The 22,049-nt window shown below is 36.2% G+C and overlaps 1 protein-coding gene across 14 annotated transcripts in view; it reads right to left on the bottom strand.

Moving 5' to 3' along the window:
- The window catches only part of Rapgef6 (Rap guanine nucleotide exchange factor 6), a 204,555-nt gene that overhangs the window by 135,321 nt on the left and 47,185 nt on the right, over window positions 1-22,049 (bottom strand). For 10 of the 14 annotated variants that reach the window (XM_087194559.1, XM_004836642.4, XM_004836640.3 and 7 more), the window contains exons 2-5: window positions 21,971-22,041; window positions 20,544-20,600; window positions 15,244-15,327; window positions 1,942-2,011 (exon numbers count right to left, since the gene is read on the bottom strand). In XM_087194559.1, coding sequence (XP_087050685.1) covers window positions 1,942-2,011; window positions 15,244-15,327; window positions 20,544-20,600; window positions 21,971-22,041 — 282 coding nt within the window. The remainder of the gene's footprint in view (window positions 1-1,941; window positions 2,012-15,243; window positions 15,328-20,543; window positions 20,601-21,970; window positions 22,042-22,049) is intronic. The other 4 variants (XM_087194561.1, XM_087194563.1, XM_021241734.2 and 1 more) reach the window with 3 other exon arrangements.

The following is a 22,049-nucleotide window of genomic DNA, read 5'->3' as shown; positions in this document are numbered from 1 at the left end:
ATACATGTATTTAAAAGAAAGAATTCTGAGACCCTATAATGGTCACTGAGTACTTATTATGCAGGTTACTCCTCTGCAATATAGTAGAGTCCCCCCCACCAAGCTTTGTTTTCCACAAACTCAGTTATCAGCATCCAACAAAAAGGGGGATGAGTACAGTATAAGGAAATATTTTCAAAGAAAGAGATCACATTCACTTTTAATACAGTACAGGGGACCCTTGACTTACAAACTCAATTCATTTGCAAGGGCTGGTTGCAGCTCAAGTTGGTCAATTGAACCCTCAGGCTCCTCTACTCAGCCTTCAAAGTCTCTCCCCTGTGCACAGGCAGATCTCAGTGTTCTTAGAGACAATGGCTCAGGGTTTCTCAACCCCATATAGGAAAAGTTGTTGTAATGTTCCCCCCAGAACTCTTTAAGTGTTAAATCTGAGATCATCTGGAAGCACAAGCAGCCAGCATTTGAGTTGTAAGTTAAAACTAAAATTCCAGTCATAATCCAAGTTGTTTTTATGTCAGGCTGGTTGTAACTTGAGGGTCCACTGTACATAGTTATATAATTGTTCTACTTTATTAGTATTGTTTGGTTTTTTGGTTTTTTTTTGGTACCAGGGATTGAACTCAGGTCCTTGCGCTTACGCAGCAGGCGGTGAAACCACTGAGCTAAATCCCCAGCCTTTATTAGTACTGTTAATCTCTTACTGGGCCTACTTTATAAATTGAACTTATAATTTATAATTTAAAAGTTGGATTGTGGGAGATATATAGGAGCTTAAATTCCACTTGTTTTTACAAAACTTGGAGTACATTTATGGTCATGTAGGTGATCCAGGTTGGGGATGACAAAACTACTTGAAGATGTCAAGTTGACTAGACCTTAATGAAATGGCAAAGTGAGTTAGCTTTGAGCACTGACGTTAAAAGGCTTCATTTAGAATTCAGCCTCACTTCTCAACAGTTCAAATCAAATCAGAGGATATGATGATCTACACGAGATGAAAATAGGACTATGTGATTTCCAAGTAAGGTCATCTCAGAACAAGGTAAAAGGTAGTAGTGTTCTTAATTCTGCTAATGTTTAAAAAAAAAGCAGGATGTTCTAAAGTTACACCAATTATCTAGCTCTCTTAAGAAAAAAAGTAAAGAATAATTCCCGAGCCAGGGATTTAGCTCAGTGATTCTGGCGCCTGCCCCACAAGCGCAAGGTCCTGAGTTCGATCCCCAGTACCAAAAAAAAAAAAAAAAAGAAGAATTCCTGAACTAATCCTCAAATAAAAACCTGTCCCAAATAACTAAAAAGCAAATGCACTAAGATCCAGGTCATTTTGTACTTGGAGCTACCTGTGTATCTCTATTTTTCTCTACGTCTTTCTCTCTAGTCCAGGGCACAGACCCCAGATGTTCAAATTCCACTGACTAGGGGGGCCAGGGATTTAGTACAGCGGCAGTGCGCCTGCCTCGTAACTGCAGGTCCTGAGTTCGAGTCCTGGTACCAAAACCAAAACAGAACAAAGTCCATTGACTAAATTCAGTAAAAAAGAAGAAAACACTTGCAAATCATAGTACCTTTTTCTTTTCTTTTTTTTTGGTACCAGGGATAGAACTTGGGACCTTGTGCTTGTGAGACAGGCAGTGGAACCACTGAGCTGGCTGCCCATAGTCCCTTTTTCAAAACCTTTCTTTTAATTTTCTGGTGAAATGGGTAAAAGGAGTCACCAAATTTGGAATATGTTATATGTAACTATATCATGTTTCACACTGTCTCAAGGTACAGAAATAGTTTTGAGATAAAAATGTACAAACTTGTTATATGGTTCTAATTCTACTTAAAGTCTCTAAAAGGCATAGCGATGGAACTGCCTTGAATATTTAAAGCCTATTACATTTAAAGTTGAAACTGAAGCACATCAATAAACAATTCAGCATTCTTTAAAATTCTTACCACAATCATTTCTGAAGGCTCTAATACAAGACAATCACATCCTCTTTTTCCTCCAAACTGCTTACCAAAACTATAAAAACAGAAAAACAATTTCTTTAGCAGAAGTTATAAGTATATCAATACAGGAAAAAATAAACAATAAAAAACCCTGAGATGTTAACCAAGAAATTCTGATCCCTCTCTTACTAAGATTTTCTTATAAAGAAAACAAACACAAAATGTCTTTCCTCTTAGCTGCCCAGATATAAAAGATCCCAATATAGTTCTGTATGAAAATTCTTTTTGAATTGCTGTCTTTAGACCCTAAAAGTGGTTATGTAAGATACTTGTATAACCTCAAATTTTGCACATTTGTCAATATATCCTGAATTAAAAGGAAAACACACCTAATAGAGTGACACCATAATTATATAATGTTTTATAAAAACAAATTATTGTGTTAGACAACAAATATTTTAAAACTTTAAAAATACTAATATTTGAATAAACATAATATAGTTAAACACAAAGATGGCTCAAAAATAAAACACTGCACTCACTGGTTATCTCTTTGCAAAAAACTAAAGCTGGATCAATACTAAAAGAAAATATGAGTATTTTTAGATAGATATCTAACAAAAAAAAGAAAGCAAGCATGAAGATAATGATAAGTTTTCATTTTAAAAGATAATTTTAGGGCCGGGGATTTAGCTCAGTGGTTCTGGTGCCTGCCTCGAAAGCGGAAGGACCCGAGTTCGATCCCTAGCACACACACAAAAAAGATAATTTAAAAAAAAAAAAAGGGAACAATTTTTAAAAACTTGCAAGTTATATGGGACATAAAAGGGTAATAATGTATAAAAAAACAAACAAAAAAGAATGTATAAAGCAGCTTAAAATATTACAGTATTTCAAATTAGTACCATGGCAAATTATTTTAAAATGTATAAATAATACTCCAAAATAAGCAATGGAAATTCCCACAAATAATGAAAACAAATATAAAATACAAGAAAAAACCAACACAAAACCCTTAAACACAGAAGTCATTTATAAAGAAAATTTTACAACTTTATTCATGGACTGGAAAGAATGTTTAAATTAAGAAAGTGACAAGAGGGGCTAGGGATTTAGCTCAGTGGTTCTGCCGCCTGTCTTGCAAGCAGAAGGACTCGAGTTCGAACCCTGACACCAAAAAAAAAAAAGTGACAAAGCATATTTATAAAGGCTAAGTATAATGAAATTAATAACTTTCAACAAAGTACAGTTATATACAATAGTTTATAACATAATTCTAATCAAAAACAATGTAGGATCACATACTGAACATAACCCATCACTTTTGTTGCTTGTGAAGCCGAAGAACTATATTTTTAGCTTCCCCATATTCTTACATTACCTGATACATGAAATCAAAAATAATGTATGAAATAAAAGTTTTATTTTTTTGGTACCAGGGATTGTACTCAGGATTTTGTCCTTTTGAGGCAGGCTCGGTGCCACTGAGCTACATTCCTAGCCCCCTGCTAAGCTAAATCCCCAGCCCCAAAAGTTTTGAGGCACTGGGGAAGTAGGACAGAGCTATGAACCCTAAGAAAAAAAAAGCTAACATGATCTCTATAATAACCTCATTATGTATCTACAGGCACTCTCTAGGCCCTAACATGAGAGAAAAGAACCTTAACAAAGACTGATGATCTGAGCTGAATGGAGAGAGACAGAGCTTTCAGGTGTGGGTAACAGGACTAAGACAGATGCTTTGAATTTGCATGGCAGAGTATCAGAAAGGAGGGAACAGGAAAGGGAGAGGAAGAGAGAAAAGAGGGAGGGGGAGAAAGAACAAGCAAGCATGGCAGAGTGCATGTGTGAGCTGCTCTTATATGCACTGTGGAGATCTTCAGAAAGTTCCCTTGACTCTGGGTGAGAAGTACTGTACTGCGCATATATAAAAACAAACCTGAAAGTCAAAGTCAGAAGTCCAAGGGGTAGGGTTCTCGAAACAGTATTTCCTCAGTAACATGACACATTAGTCCTACTGTATTTGCTCACACAAATTTAAAAGACTGAAAACAATCAAATGACTTGCAATTAGCTAGACTACCTGGCAGAACAAAGCCCAAAACTACCGAAAGAAATGTAACAAAAGCTGGAACTGTATAAAATGAAATTCAGTGTTTGATATCCAAGAAAACAATAACAACAACAAAATAGGCAAGCAAAGGAACAAAACTCTATAATCCACACCCTAAAGAAAAAGCAACCAGTAAGAACGGACCCAGAACTCTCAGAAGGGAATCAACAGACAAGAAAATTAAAACAGGTATTTCTAAGTATGCGCCATGTGTTAGAAGAGAGATAAAAATCAACCCAATACACAGAGAAACAAAGGATATATATAAAAAAAATCTAGAACCAGGCATGGTGGCACATTCCTATAATCCCAGCACTGGGGGGGCTGAGGCAGGAGGATCGCTTCGAGTTCAAGGTCAGCCTGGACTTCATAGTGAGACCTGTCTCACCCCCACAATCTGGAATATTCCATCACATCACAATGCAGAATATACAGTATGACACAAAAATACCATGAATGTTTATATTTTAAAAACTATCACATTGGGCCAGGGATTTAGCTCAGTGGTTCCGGCGCCTGCCTTGCAAGCACAAGGTCTTGAGTTCGATCCCCGGTACCAAAAAATAAAAAATAAAAAACTGTTACAGTGCCATTAATCTCTCTCAAAATACTCCCCTTGGTTTCAAACATTCTTATCCCATCATTTTTGCTGCTTTCTGAAATAGTTCTAGAAGTCTTCTTTCACATCTTTATAAGCTGTGATAAAAAATGCAATGAATGCTGCTGAGAAGTACCATATAATGGAAAGGTAGACTCATGAAAATGTTTTGGTCTGTCCTCTTTCACTTTACATACTGGATCTGGCACCAAGCAACAACTGGTTCCTCCCTAAAGTCAAAGTGACTTAAAAGGTAAAGGTTTTAAATCAATTCAGGATGAAAGGGCTATTTTGAGGAGGATTAACAGCAATGTGTCTTTTACTGTAATAAAAATTACAGAACTAGGGCCGGGGATTTAGCTCAGCAGCACCCACACCTGGCTCACAAGCACTAGGTCCTGTGTTCAATTCCTGGTACCGCCAAAAAAAGAAAAAAAATACACAACTTAAACATTCACAGTACTTTTCAATTACATCCTCATATATAAAGTCTGGTTGTCTCCCTCTCTTTTTCTTTTTGGTATCGGAGATCGAACTTGGGACCTTGCGGTTGTGAAGCAGGTTGGTAGAGCCACTGAGCTAAATTCCCAGCCCTCTTTTTTTTTTTTTTTGTAACAGTGTTAAAATTGGAAAGCACCTTCAGACAATTCAATTTGATCTACCCATTATGGAATTTCTTCTCTACGTTCTCTTAGCTTTAACTTTTGGTCAGTACCCAATGGAAGTAGGCATTTTATATCTTTATTACTCTTACTGAATTTATCAGCTGGTATACTGAAAAACAGAAAAATTTTCCTTCATCAAGTATCTGAGTTCCTGGAACTATAATTTATATAAGATATATGTACAAGAATCCAGATAAGAATACACATTGTGAGCTTTCTCTTAAGCTCTAGAGAATATAAACTAACCTACACTTACTTAAATAAATATTAATTACTTGAGGACTAAGGAAGAAAGGAAAGATAGGAGTGGTTTTACAGTTTCTAATAGTAACAGAAATTTATACTTTCTAATAGTGTTTTTTTACAGGTGGTTACACATGCCAAAACTCTAGCAATTTATGTATCATAAAAACATGCAGTTTAGTACTGTATATGTCAATTAACTCAATAAATTTATAATATTAAATAAAAATCCCTGCCAAATTAATGAGATAAAATGACAGCCTGCATCCTCAGCATATTAAAGACTTTGCTTTTTATTTTTTTGGTACTGGGGATCAAACTCGGGTCCTTGCACTTGCAAGGCAGGCGGCGGAACCACTGAGCTAAATCCCCAGCCCCAAAGATTTTTAAATAATAATAAAGACAAACACCCCAACATTAAAAGTTTCCCAAAATTTAAATTGATATTTCACTTAAAAAAAAAATAGAGAAAGTAATGGCCAATAAGCACAAGAAAAGTGTTCAACAGCATCATAATCAGGAAAATAAAAATTAAAACCACTTCATGCTGACAAAAATAGTAAACTAAAAGACTGATGACACCAGTATGCAGAAATAGAAACCAAGCTCTTCCACACTGCTAGGGGGTATCCAAAATGGTACAAACACACAACTTGGCAGTCAGCTGTCATAAACAGTGTTCATATTAAACATCAAACCACTGTTAGGGTCAGAAAAGAACACCCAGAATTATGGAGCTCTGGAGTTCAAGCTGGAAGCACCTGAAGAACAACATATGTCAATAAAGAAAGATTAAACTTATTATCACAGAAAAAAGTGACTCAAAGTATAACATCACTTGGAGCTCAAATGAGCACTGTCCCAGGGCCCATTCCTCCCTGAGAATCATTCACTCTGCCTCTGAAACTGCCTATAGCAGCACACTTCCCTCTACACTATGAAGAAGGGTATATACAGGGTCTGAATCTCACTGGATGTTGGGGGCTCACCATCCTGTGATGCTCCTGTGCACATAAATAAATTTATATGCCTTTTCTCTTGTTAACTAATTGACTTTCATTTCTCCGATTCCTATTCAATTCAATAGGGCATAGAGAGATTTCTCTTGCCCCTGCAGCAAGTTATAAAGCTCCAGTAATTACAATAGTACAGTATTCGAGTAGGGATAGATTTGAATGGAGCAGATTAGGAGTCCAGAAATAAACATATGCAGATATTTGACTTATAAAAAAAAGGCGGTACTAAATGAGCAGGAAAATAACATAGAGGTATCCATATGGAAATCATCCAACATACCACATGCAAAAACCAATTTCAGGTAGACTACAGACCTAAATGTGAAAGGAAAACAAGAAAAATTCTATAAAGTCATAAAGGACAATATCTTCTGGATCTCAGTGAAAAGATAAATAAATTGTTCTAACTAAATTAGGATTAAGAACTTGTGTTCAACCAAAAATATTACTAAAAGAATTAGACAAATCACAAAATAGGTAAAAGATATTTACAACAAAAATAATCAAGTAAAGGGGTGGGGATTTAGCTCAGTGGCAGCGCACCCGCCTGGCAAGCACAAGGTCCTGAATTAGATTCCCAGTACCAAAAAATAAGAGAGAGAGAAGTGAAAACATGTTCACAAAAAACAATCAAGTAAGGCCTGGGATTAAGTCAGTGGTGCTACCGCCTGCCTTGTAAGTGCAAGGTCCTGAGTTCGATCCCTGGTACCAAAAAAAAAAATCAAGTAAGGATTCTTATTCCTAATATACAAGTAATTTTTTACATCTCAGTTGTAGACAGACAATTCACTAGGAACATAAGAAACAGACCTGAAGAGACTATAAAAACAGTGATTTGAGTGAAACTGTACTCATCAGCAATTAGTAAAAGGAAAATCATAAATATAATGAAATAGTACCGCAGGCTCAAAGAATGACTGAAATTAAGCTGTCAAAAAAATTAAGAATCAAAAGACTATTAATTGGGGCCAGAGATTTAGCTCAGTGGTTCCAGCACCTGCCTCGCAAGCACAAGGTCCTGAGTTTGATCCCTGATACCAAAAAAAAAAAAAAAAAAAAAGACTATTAAGTGTTGGTGAAGATATGAAACAATAGGAACTTTCACACACTGCTGGTGGGTGTGTAAACTAATACATCTACTTTGAAATAAAACTGCAATTATCAATGAAAGCTGAATATAGGATATTTTGTGAGCCAACCATTCCTTGCTAGGTATTCTCAACAGCACATGGCCATCTAATATATAAAAATGTATACAATAATAGTACTCCACCAACAAACGAAACTACTACTAAACAGAGGAAATTAATTATAAATATACACAACATGGGTGGGTTTCTTAAACACAATGTTGGGCCAAAGACATACACAAAAGATTACGATTACATTCCTACTAAGTTCAAAAGTAAACCAAACCAAATTATAAGGTTAAGACATACATATTCACAGACCGAAACACTACAGATTATAATTTAGAAAAAGGCTGATCTTTAGGGGGAAGTAGGAAAATTCATTTGAGAAAAAGACATGCAAGGTTGCTTCTAGGGTTCTGATAATATTGAATTTCTCAATCTGGATAGTGATTAGACAAATGTTCAACGCATAGTAACTCATTAAAATGTACATTTATGTTATCTGTACTTTTCCACCACATTTGTACCAGAAATGAAAATATATTTTTGTTTGGTTATTAAAAAAAAAATAATTGGAGGGCCGGGGATTTAGCTCAGTGGTTCCGCCGCCTGCCTTGCCAAGCACAAGGTCGAGTTCAATTCCCGATAACAAACAAAAAAAAAAAAAAAAGAAAAGAAAAGAAAAATTGTAAAGACATACAAATTACTGATGGGGCTCAGTTGATACCTTGGCATGTTAAGTATTTTGAAGTAAGGGAATTTGAGAGGACCACAGAAGTAAGAAACTAACCTTTTCTCACTCTCCTTTCAAGCAGATCACTGCAAGGAAAATGTCTCCTCCCTGAAATAAGCCATAAAATCTAGGAAGGCTATTCTCTTACCTTTTCCCTTACCCTTGAAGACTTTTATATGACAGGTGTCCTGCCTCACACCCAGGAGGAATGAATGCACAGACACATGGAAAAGAATCTGAACAAACAGGTCTTGATGAACTACCCCTAGTTTACGACCATTAAATCATATTCCTGTTTTGTCCAATCATGCTTCTCCACAACTAGCCATTTCTTTCACTAGAATTAGCATAAAAATTCAGTTTGCATCTTAAGTTCATCATATTTGAAGGCTTCCCTGTCACATAAAACTTCTTTTTTTTTTGGTACTGGAGATCGAACTCAGGTCCCTGAGCTTGCTCAGCAGGCGGCGAAAGCACTGAGCTAAATCCCCGGCCCCATGAAACTTTTATTAAATAAATTTACATGCTTTTCTCTTACTAAGTCTGTATTTTCTTATGGAACTGTCAGCCATAAATGTGATACATAAGGAAAAGATAAAAAATGGTTATTTATGCACATGGGTTGAGCAATATGGACAATAAAAGTGGAAATATTTCCTGAAGTACAATTTATACTCCTTAAAGTACAACTTGTTTTACTATCTTGACTTTTTAATGGAATGAATTTATTATTCTTTCCAAAAAATATTTTAGAAATTACATCTTTAGAAAATGAACAGTGCTATTATCTTTCACTTTTGCCAGCCCCAAAGTCTAGCACAGAATGCCTGAGACAGACATTTCTAATTAACATCTCAGTGCCAATCCCAATCTAAAGTTCGTCTTTCCACCCCTAAATGATAGTGTCTTATACAGAGATGATACTCAGATCAATGTTTATTTGCTACATAAATGAATATCTAAACAAGTATATATGGTTCAAATGTAATTAAGTCTTTGCTTTCTTGAGTTAAAGTCAGGTTTTACTAAAACTAAAAATAAATGAACTATAGAAAAAGGCTAAATTTATTTCAAAATAAAATATTTAAATTTCAGACTTGAGGGGGTGGGGATGTAGCCCAGCTCAGTGGTAACAGTGTTTGCCTGGCACGTATGCAGCCCAGAGTTTGATCCCGAGTACAATAAAAGAGAAAAATGTCAAGAATTGATTTATTATCCACCTCTTTTGCTCATAATAAATTGACAATTTACTGGTTTAAATTATACATCAGATTTTCATTATAAAATAAGGGTGGTATACTTCAGATGCTATAATATATACAAATTCGAATTTGGGAGACAAACACCATAAAGATTCAATTGGGGGGGCTGGGGATTTAGCTAAGTGGTTCCACCGCCTGCCTCGCAAGCGAAAGGTCCTGAGTTCGATCCCCGTTACCAAAAACACACACACACACACACACACACACACACACACACACACACAAAACAAAAAAATTCAATTGGGGGAGAGTGTTTCCATGATTTAGGTTACGATAAGATATTCCTCCCCTCCAAGGTGGAATACAAGTTGCTGTACTATAAAACAAGAGGCACAGTGCTTATTTTATTTGGATTTTAGAGGTTAACATATTCTATATGTGAGTGAGATACTGTGACCAATATTCAGAGTCGCTCATAAGGCTGCCACCAAGGGTGCAGTAGAAGCCACTGTACCATCTGGATTTATAATCCAGCATATCCAGCGATAAAAAAGTGACCATGGCAACTAAGAATGATCTCCATATCTGCTTGTAAAGACCAACAGCAGAATAAAATGTAGACCTCTAGAATTTCTAAGAAATCTATGAAATAGTGATTCTAGATCTGTTTTTTAAGTTTTTCAATACTGGGGATTAGATTCAGGGCCTTCACACTGAGCCACATCCTCAGCCCTTTTATTTTTATTTTGTGTCAGAGTCTTGCTAAGCTATGATACTGCTCAGACTGGGCTCAAATTCATAATCCTCGTGCTTCAGCCTCCCAGAGTGCTAGAAATGCCGATGTGGGCCATCCTGCCTTGCTGCCATTCAACTTTTGATAAACAACTTTTGGTGTTTTATGGGGCCTCAGAAAAGGCTGAATACCTATCTATGGGATATCAGTTTAGGCTGAAAAATCCCATCACGAACTGGGTGCCTACCCATGAGAGCTGGGTATACACAATAATCTATTATTGAGTGAGAATAGTATAAAAGAGAGCAAGATTACACAGATGCCACGTGAGGTGCACGTGCAGGAGGTTCAGGCCTGTCTTACTTTCTTAATGCTGGGACACTATTTGACACTCAGAACTTAAAGGAAGAGAGGTATTTTGGCTTTAATCATAATCTGCTGACTCCAAGGCAGGACTTCATGGCAGAGGGCACAGGAAAGGAAAAGCTGCTCATGCCGTGGCAACTGGGAACCAGAAAGTCAAGGGAGGAGCCGGGAAGGGAGAAACACCCTTCCAGGTTATGTCCACAGTGACCCGCCTCTTCCAACCAGACTCCACTTCCTAACAGCAAGTCAGTTATAATGAATGCCCCATAATCCAATCACCTTCCAAACACACAAAACTTAAGAGGTCGTTTCAGATCTGAACCACAACAAGACTCTTTCAACACTAAGTCCCTTTACAATGCCTCCTCTCTCCCTTAAACAATACCTATGGCTCTAGAAGTTCCTCAAGATCAGCTGACTGGAAGAAAAAACCTAAACCTGTTTTATAGATGAGCTTGCACCGATATGCTGGGCCTACTTGAAAGTGGACAGCTACACTGAGGAGCAACAGTGAAGGAAGTTTGTAACGGAGAATCATCATAAGGAAATAGACCTTAAAGCAGTCCATTTGGTTGTCTATTTCTTATGGACTGAGAGATGGCCAAAGTTACTGATTTAAATAGCTTCATGGGCAGTTATTAATGCTATGTTGAATGAATGAATGAATGCTATGCTGAATTAATGCTATGTTGAATAGTCAGCACCTTAGAAGATTACTGGAAAACTACTAACAATGAAATCTGGGAAGCAGTACATAGTTGAGACTGTCAGAACAGGTACAGACATGAAGATATTTATCTCCCATGTAAACACCCAAAATGCATCTACCCTGGATAAGACTGTTAATAATCAGGAAGGCAAAATGGCATGTTGTATGACAGCAGGAAGAACCTATGAGACACATGTGACAGCGGGCTGCATCACTGGAAAGCTCTACAAGGTTCACCATCACTGTTCTATGATGTCAATCAACCTCTTTCTCCAAGTATTCTAGTTCTTATCCAATGGGGTTATGAACAAAGTGAACATGGTGGCAGAAATGGAGAAGTGTTGGGGGAGGAAGGGGCTCAGATGCTAATGTAATATCTGGGTGCCTAATGTGCCAATAGCAAAACTAACACTGAGGTCTTGATGTGGCATCATTCCTCAAGTGGATAGTCAGCCAGTGGAGGTGGGTTATTTATACTGGACCTCTTCTATTATGGAGGAGGCAGGTGGTGGTCCTCACTGGAATAAACACATTCTAGAAGTGGATGTTCCTGTCATGCATCTGCCCTCACCATCATCCATGGACTTACGAAATGTCTAATCTTGAAACTCCAGGACAGCATTATTTTTAGCCAAGGAACTCACTTTTCAGCAACAAAAGTGTGGCAATGTTTTTTGTCTTCCCCAATAGTCAGAATACATGGTCTCATTTTCAAGTCATAGAAGGAGGAGTGGCTCTTCTCACTGCTACATCTAACAATTCATTCACCAAATTTCTGCTTCCTCTCCCAATAACTTTGCTTTAGAGTCTTAACACTTCTACTACTAGGCAGTATGACAATGGTTCCACTGAAGTAGAAACTTCCACGTGGATACTGAACCAACTGGTTGGAAAAGGAGTAATTTCACTGGCCCATGTGACTGACCTCAATTACTATCAAGGGGAAACCGGGTAACAGCAAACAGGGGTGAGAGGGACTATGGAGCCCAGGGACTCTTCTGGCTCCTTGTAGAACTTCCATGTCCACTAATAAAGGTTACTGGAAAAGAACATTAACAAAAAAGGGCGAGAAGGGGGGAGAAGAGGGGGAGAAGGGGGAGGGGAGGAGAGGGAGAGAGGGAGAGAGGGAGAGAGGGAGAGAGGGAGAGAGGGAGAGAGGGAGAGACAGGGAGAGAGAGGGAGAGAGAGGGAGGGGGGAGAGAGGGGGAGGGGGGAGAGGGGGAGGGGGGAGGGGGGAGAGGGGGAGAGGGGAGAGGGGGAGAGGGGAGAGGGGAGAGGGGAGAGGGGAGAGGGGAGAGGGGGGAGGGAGTACGCGAGTGAGAGCAGGCAAGAAAAGAAAAAGAGGCAGGACAATTGAGAATCCTTTAGAAATGAAGGTTTTGCTCCCATCACCCAGTAAAGAACCCAGAGCAGCTTGTGTTTCAGCTAATGGCAGAAATACTGAATGAGTAATGAAAGAAGAGCCAGAGATAACAACCACAGCATTAAGATCAACTAGAGAAATGAGGACTGCAGTATTTTTTCATATTTTCTCTTTGCTCATTGCATTGATTATATTTATACATGTTAACTATTTTCTTCTTTCTCTTCCCCACATTTATCTTATATACAAGCTGTTGGAAGCAAACTTTTATAAGGTGGTCCTTAGAACATTCAGAGAAATTATGATGGAGTATATAATTAACATTAGCTAGCAATGATGGTTGATGCTATGCATTGATTTTGAGCAGCAGGTAAGAACTTCATTTTTATAAAGGAAAGCTGTAACTTATTAGGTAGAAAAAATTTTTTTGTTCGTTGAAAAGAATTCCAAATGTATTTAAAAGCATTCACATGGAAACTGAGTAGCCAAAGGAGTGAACTATGCCAGTTATTTACTTTCCATAAGCTCCAAATGGACTGGCTCTCAGCTTCAAAACTACCCTTCCTTGTTCTACTTTGTGACAAAGAATGTGGATTGTCTAAATGCTCTTCTTTGCCAAGTGGGCATGCTAAGGCTTTGTCAGTAGAGGGTGCTAGAGGGTTATGGAAGTAGAAAGGACTTCCCTACAGTTGGGTGGGTTTCCTGTCCCTTTTTCCCAGCTTTGGGGTCTATCTGCACCTTGAGGCAAGGGACAGGGGGTGGGGTGGCTCCCGTTTGCCAGTACTGGTCAGCAGTTCCCCTCCAGTTCTTACCAGCCCTGACCAGATTTACTATGGCCCAGCTATAGTCAGGACGACCCAGGAGACTGCCATCTGTTGAGCTCAACTAACATACTCAACAATGTTTTGCCTTTTTTTTTTTTTTGGTACCGGGAATGGAACTCGGGACCTTGTGCTTGGGAGGCAGGCAGAGGCACCGAGCTAAATCCCCTGGGCCTAATTCAACAATGTGTGAATGCCAGTCACAGGGTGGGGGAATCCCCCTTTCAAGTTTGCTCCTTTCTTGAGAACACACCCTCAGCTGTGGGGTATTCTTTATCTTTCTGAGTAGCTAACACTTTCAATAGTTAATAATTCTTTATATTAAATTGTCCCAGTAGAGACACTGGCTGTATTTCTATGAACTAAAATGTTACTATTACTTCTTTTATACTAAGTACTGATGATATTCTGTTGGTATCATAACATTCAAATCCCTTTGCTATTATGTTAGAAAAATCATTATCAGAAAAAATTATTTTACGCTTATTTTATGTCAAGCATTATTCTAAGCAGTTTATTTGTATTGACTCATTAATCCTAACAATCACCTTACAATAACATATTGCAAGTATCTTTCATGCCAAAAATACAAATCCTCTAGCTGGAATTATTCTTTAATATAAAAACTAAACTTGTGTAATAGTGTTTGCTGTGAAGTTCATGATTGTTATATTAATGCATACTATGACTCTGCCTTTTTAAAATCTACATTCTTACCATTTTAAAAAATTAAGCTTCGTGGCCTTCATCACAACATAATAGTGAATTATCGTTGCTCATTAACCGCTACAAAATGTCTTTTTGACTTTGTTTTTTGAGACAGGGTCTTGCTATGTACTTCAGGCTGGCCTTGAGCTCACCATGTAGCCCAGGTTGGCCTCCAACTTGCTGGGATCCTCTTGTCTCACCCTCCCAACTGCTAACAGGCACACACCCATCATACTTGGCTTAGAAAGTCTTTACAACAAATCCCTGACTTCTCACTTCTGAAGAGCAGAAGAGAGAAAATTTTTTTTTTAAAAATTAATCCTAAAATGTAAGTGGAGGTAATATCAACTGTGTTTATTCTGTCTGTCTCAGTGGCTAACTCAATACAAATTCACTAGTACTAGTCCTACAACTATACGAAAAACAGTCAAAAGACTAAATGACCAAGAACCAATCTATATTTTATTTGTAAAAATAGTCAAATATTATACCTATTTTACAAGTGAGCAAACTCAGGTACAAAGAAATTAACTTGTCCAATTAGTGGTAGAGTAGAAATATGAACTCATGCCATCTGGCTCTACAGTATATAACCCCTTACAGACTTCTGTTGAGAGCTATGGGTAGGAGACAGAGCTTGCTAAAACTTCCTTACTAGGTACACTATTACTATTCTTGCTTTATAGGCAAGAAAATTAAAATTGGTTCAAAGTCACATAATTGATTAAATGTTAAATATAAGGTTGATTCCTGTCAAATATTTCTGGTGAAGGACATTTAAAGCACGTATCAGGTACAGAGAGAAAGTATACATCTTATATGGTTTAATACAGTAGACAGAATAAACAGTTATAACGTTAACTTTGCCCGCCATATGCACTATGAGGTTAAAATACACCTACCTGCAAGGAGGTAGGACCATGGAGTCTTTCACAAGTACAGATCCAGAAAGCAGGATATACCAGCATCTGGCAATAGTCTCTGAACTGTTTAAATAAATACGTAAGTAAGTACACATGCTCACATGTAGGCAGATATTCTGAAAAAACTGCAAGTCATTAAAAATTAAGCAATAATGCCTGGAAATTTGGGAAATTCAGCACAATGCCTAAAGTATTTATATCTGCACATAATTTAAAATTTCATAGGCTAAATGAGTGTCTAGTAGCCAGATTTAAATAATTCTAACTTAAAGCCACTTTAAGCTATTTTAAAGGACTTGCGCTTTATGATTAATTTTTTTCTAAATCATAAAACCACTAAGCAGAACTTTTGCCTAATGTTGTATAATCTTTTATGCAACTCAATTACTTTTACCAAATGCTCTAGTTTTTCAGATTTCCCTTTTCAGTATTCACTTGCTAGAAGTTAACACTAAAATGTTATGTTGGACAGTAAAATTCTAAATTTTACCTTTGTTCAAGTTTATACTCATTAATACGCCTTTTAAGTCCTAATAACCAGGCACAATGATAAAAACACTTAAGGGAAAATTATACATTTTAATTAAGAAAAACATCCCTCAAAACTTCCTTCATTGTAAATTTGTAAAACCAATGAAACGAAACTTACAGACACAGTAATTTCTAAAGAAGATCTTACTCATCTCTAAGATAAAGGAAATAATTAATCAGCCACTCAAAAGAAAAACGTTCTTAAGATGTCTTTTATTCCTAGGCTACACCAGGCATCATAAAAACCCAGGTCTCTCATGTCAACCTTCATCTCCAAGTCTTAAATGTCCACTGGGTTCTAGATAGATTAATTTCTGACTAATCTTCCTCCTAACCCTCCTCCAGTCCTAACATATATCCACTGACTCTCTAGAACTCACAGTCTGACATCTGGAAAATCCCTTACACTCTCATAGGGTTCTTTCAATACTTTCTGAGGATGCTGCTTCCTCTACTACTTTAAAATGGTAGATGTTTTCTCTCACACATTCCTCCTACCAATAGAGCTAGGGACAAGTTAGTGTTCTCTCCTTGTACCTAATTAATTCTAAACCATTCTTTTCCTCTCACTAAAAATTACAGCTTTGAACCTTAAAACACCAGATCATATCCTTTGTGGTCTCTGACACAACCAATTACAGACAGCAAGGGTCAATCCTTTCATTTCTTATAGATTTTAATTCTTGGCTTATAAATACTTCAATATTATTTTTGACAGATTTTTACAATGACATTAATATTAATCCTTCTGATATGATGAATTCCCACTTTCTTGATCTCTTCTTTAAAGATCTTACCCTCTACTTCATTTCAGACATGCACTTTCATGGTCAGTCACCAGAAATCTTGCATAAGCAGTAACTATACACCTTCAGGATCTGAAGTCCAAGCTTCCACTCTTCTCATTCTATTATCCAGACTTTCATAATTTATTTGTCCTCTAATGATCCTACTATCTCTTTTCTGTACCTAACATAAACTCCATATTAAATTACCATTACCATTCTTTTGCAAACACTCCCTCAACTGTTCTTATTCTCATGTTATTGTACTTAGTAGGCTAGATAAATTCAACTTCCTGCCTATTCCACTTCTATCCCAGCAGGAGAACGCAGCTGATGAGAAAATACAACCATCACGTCTAGTCTTTTAGAGCTGCCTAGCAACCATAATTATCTCTGGGTCCATTCAGTCCACTCTCTTCAAATATCAGAAATCTTTTTCCTCATCCAAACTCTCAATTCATTACCTTTATTCCTTAGTCACTGAGAACATACAAACTATCAGAAGAAAACTTCCCCTAACAGCTACCACATATGTCACACAGCATTCTCAACTGCATCAAGACATCTACGTATACTCTCTGTCTGCCAAAAACAAAACAAAACACAATGAAATGAAACAAAACAAAACAAAACTTTCTATGGGAAGACAGATTAATACTTTAACAGTGGCAGTTAATAAAAAGGATCAAGATACTAGAAATGGGACCAAATCTAAAATAGGAAAAAAAATTTTAATATGCTCAAGGAAAAAAAAAGGACAAGACAGAGATCTTGACCTAAACACTGAGATCTATAAAAAAAGAAATGGAAATCTAGAACTAAAACATACAACTAAAAATGAAGGATTCAAATGGAGCTTAATATAAAAGATTAAGAACAATAGGACCCAATCTGTGAATCAGAAAATAAGCCACAGAAAACAGAAGAACAGAGAAAAAAGGGTGGAAAACATGGAAATTGGTATAAACAAAGTAGGGATAAAATGAAGGTAAGTAAAGAAGGGGAAACAGAATAAAGAAAGAAGCAATAACGAAAAAACATTGGCTAAGGAATTTTAAAAACTGGCAAGAAATTCTAAATCACAGAATTAGTTTTACAGACTCTCAACAAAATAAATCCGAAAGAAATCACACCTAGAAACATTAGACACAACTGCTGAGAAGCAAAGAAAAAAATATCTCAGTAGTAGCTGGAGGAAAAAACATGTTAACTGCAAAGGAGCAACAATGATGTTGACTGCCGACACTTCAACATATGCAGAAACCAGAACACGATAAAACATTTAGAAAAAACCTGCTAAGCTAGAATTCTATATGCATCAAAATATATGCTTTTTAAACATTATTGTGAAGAATAAAAGATAATCAAATTTGCAGATTGGAAGATATTTATAAAGATGTACTTACAAAAAATGTCAATTTTAAAATAATTTAGCTTCAATGGCCAAAGCCCACAGCTATCCAATTGGTTTTTATGAGTATACATGTGTGAAAAAGAAGTATGAAACGTCAAGTACGTAGAATAAGAGAGGGCATAACTGGCATGAAATAAACCAATAAGCAAAATACAGAGAAAAAAAAATATATGTATGTATAAGCTTCAAGTGGTCACTGTAGTATACCAGGAGAAAAAAGAGTTTTGAAATAAATGGTGCTGGGTCAAATGAACATCTACAGGGATAAATAATAAACCATGTCAATTATTAAATCTAAAAATTTTCAATTTTAGAAAACTTGTATTTAATCCTGAGCTTCACACTTTCCCAAGCTTTTTAAAACCAATATTGAAAATAAGCAAATGGCACTTTTTATCATTCATTTTAAAATGTGCTCAAATTAGAAAACTATACAGTTCAGTACCATATTTCCCAAAAGACCAATGCATGCTGTTAAAAAATCATGCATGGATAAATGATTCATTCAAAGTGCAAGACAAATCAATGTACCTCTCCCTTCCCCCAGTATTGGAAATTGAACTCAGGGGTACTCTACCACTAGGCTACATCCTCAACCCTTTTTTAATTTTGATTTATTTATTTTTTGGTACTGGGGATCGAACTTGGGTCCTTGTGCTTGCGCAGCAGGTGGCGAAACCACTGAGCTAAATCCCTGGCCAACCCTTTTTATTTTGAGACAGGGTTGCACTAAGTTGCCCAGGCTGGCCCAAAACTTTTGATCCTTCTGCTTCAGGTTCCCAATTAAAAAGACCAATAGTTTTTAAGCCAATAGAATATTAATAAATTCACTGATTAAAGTCTCAGATTCCATGTTGTAACTAACATATAAGAAACAAGTTTTAATACTGTATCAAATAAGAATATCTAAATTATCTGAAAAGGCTACTAAAATACTAATTTTCCCAACCTCTTCTCTGGATAAGGTCAGATCTTCATTTAAAAAAATATACCACAGTAGATTGAATAAAGAAGGTATGAGAGTCTAATGTCAACCAGGTATTAGATTTGCAAAATATGACTTTTTTCATTTTGAAAGAAATGGTTTCTCACAAAATACGCAATGTTATTTGTGTTAGCTTGTAATTAATGTATTTATCTTAAAATAGTGAATATTTTTAAATTAAGATGAGTCTTGACTTATACCTCACATCATAAACAAAAATCAATCCTAAAATACACTGCAGAGCTAAATGTGAAAAGCAAAACACCACAGCTTTCAATGCAAAGACAGAGAAACATGTCTTCACAAACTTGAGGATGGGAAAGATTGGGTTTTTTAAACAGGACATGAAAAGCAGTCATCACAAGGGGAAAAGCTGAGAAAGTTAGAAATTTCCTTAAAAGATGTCATCAACAGAGTGAAAAAGAAAAAAACTGCACTGTGGGTGAAGTATTTGCAGCAGGTACAGTGTACCCAATAAACAATTGATTCAGAATTCAAAAAGAATTTTTACAAGTTCATTGAAACGAGACAACCCAAATGACAAATGGTCAAAAACCTGAATCACGATTTCGGGTGTCCAAAGTCCACAAAAGCATGAAAATCATTTTTCATCATTAATAAGAAAATGTAAAATAAAATCACAGTAAGACAATGAAATAATCAGCAAAACGGCGAAAATTCCAAAACAAACAAACAAAAAACCCTTGACAATTTTAAGTGTTGTAAAAGACGTAAAGCAATTGGAACTTGCTATATACAGCTAATAGTTGCTAAAACTGGTACATATAAAATTGCCAGAATCTTATAAATTTGAACATACAAACTTCCAATAATTCTATTCCTAGGCAAATGCCCAACAGCAATCAATAAAGAAGGGCATAAAAAAAAAAGAACAAAAATGTCAGCAGAAATTATTTACAATAGTAAAAAACTGGAAGTAACCTAAGTATCTATTAACAGTGGAAGAGATAAAAACTTATTTTCAAGTTCGATCCCCGGTAACCCCCCAAAAACACACAAAAAACCCTGTTACTTTCACAGAAATGTATATCATACAGCAGTGAAAAAGAACAAACAAAAAGCATTAAAGAATCTTGACACATTTTTTTTTTTTGGTACTGGGAATTGAACTCGGGACCTCGTGCTTGCGAGACAGGCACGGTGCCACTGAGCTAAATCCCTAGCTTAGACAGATATATACTAAGTGAAAAAAGCCAGACCAAAAGATTCCATCTCTAAGAAGTTCAAAATGAGGCAAAAATAATCTATGGTGACAGAATTAGAACTGATTATCTTTCCAAAAGAGAGCTGACTAGGGCTTTGTGGTGAGCTTGGTATGCTCTATATTTTTATTAGTAACACTAGTTACAAAGGTGCATATGTTTATTAAAATTTGCTTTACTGGACACTTTTTGTGTGTTCTATGCATGTTATACTTCACAGTTTAAGAACGTATTTCAATTTGTTCTATAGAAACCACTCTAGAATAAAATAAATTTCCAGGCTAAAAGTAAAAAATTAAGCACAAAGGTTACAAATTTAAGCTAATTATGGACATACTTACCAAAAAAGAATTTGATTTCCACTGTATCTCTCATAGCGTGCTCTTGCAGACATTAATCTAACAATTTAAAAAAGGAAAGTCTGTGAACATTATTGTGTTTAGAAAACTGTTATAATTAAATCAACAGAAAATAATCAGCTTTACAATACATTTTCATTAAACTTCACATTTAGAAATTTTCATAAAAGCAATTAGGTAATATTAAGTGGCATCAATTATAATTCTCATATATACATTATAAAGCCTGTCAATTTACACAAAATGTTCGTTTGTATTGAAAAAAATATCATTTATCTGGTTTACTACTGCATCCTCAGTGAGAACAGGCATGCATATACAAAAAAAATCTCTCTTGAACATATACATTTACTTGCATTTTAACTCTCTACTTTCCAGTTTTTTCTTCCTTCCTGATGTACACATGTGATACAGACTAACACATGAATTACGTTATACAGATCACAGAATATAGTAAATCCAAAATAATTATATTGCAGCAACCTGGTCTATAATCAGAGACTTCAGCAATATTCATGAAGAGCAACTGGATAAATGGTTCTTGGAAAGAAAACATGTTTAATTAAAATGTTACACAAAAATCACAACTGTTAGTACTTTACAGCATTCTAGCATGTTTTTACAAATATAATCACAAAAAGGTAAGATAAGCAAGTCAGAAAAGGAAAAGGAAGCTCAGAGTTTATGGGGTCCTGTCCACAGGAATTTATACCCACTCAAGGGTCTTGCTCCTTCCACCTTAGTATGATAGCATGCTCATCTTAAGCATTTGGCATAATGTCAATACAAACTATGAAAATAGATTATGTTTTTACAAAATCAGCACACACTGAGCATTGTGCTTTGCTTCAGATACTTAATTCTTGAGACAAATATACCATTACTCTTACTTTATAAAAGACAAACTGCCACTTAAATAATACAGCACTTCTTGCTTAAGATCCCACAGCTCAGAAAAACAAGTAAGAAACGCAAATTCCTGTGAAACCCTAACCCCGGCAACTACCTATCCAAACTCATTTTCCACAACTTCCTCTTCTCACTATGTTCCAAATATCAAAGCCCTGTTTCTTGTCCCTTGCTCCTTCCTGCCATCCTTAGAGGTCTTCACTGACCATCTAAACTCACACAGCTTCCTAATCAGTTTACTTCACATCATCACGCTTTACTGTACTCACAGTACTTATCATTAAGGGATATTATGTACAATTTTTAATGTCAGTGTTTTTTCCCAACTCCAAAATCATCTCCCACCAGAATACACACTCCAAGAATCTAGGGATCTAATTTCATTTGTATATTCCAAGTGCTTACAACATTAGCAAGAATATAAATAGCGTTTAACAAATATTTGGTGAATAAATGGAGTAATTACACAGCATAAGCTCTTAAACATGCACCGTACTTACCTAAGCTGATGTTCCCTGAGATTTGATAATATTTCCATTCCATGAAGATAAGAATAAATAGTATTTAAATCCTGTGGAA

This window comes from Heterocephalus glaber, unplaced genomic scaffold (genome assembly GCF_053883595.1).
Source record: "Heterocephalus glaber isolate CG9 unplaced genomic scaffold, H.glaber_assembly_v1.0 deba00001606, whole genome shotgun sequence".
NCBI lineage: Eukaryota > Metazoa > Chordata > Mammalia > Rodentia > Bathyergidae > Heterocephalus > Heterocephalus glaber.
Note: the sequence above shows the minus strand (reverse complement) of the source record. Positions and strands in the feature narration are given on the sequence as shown.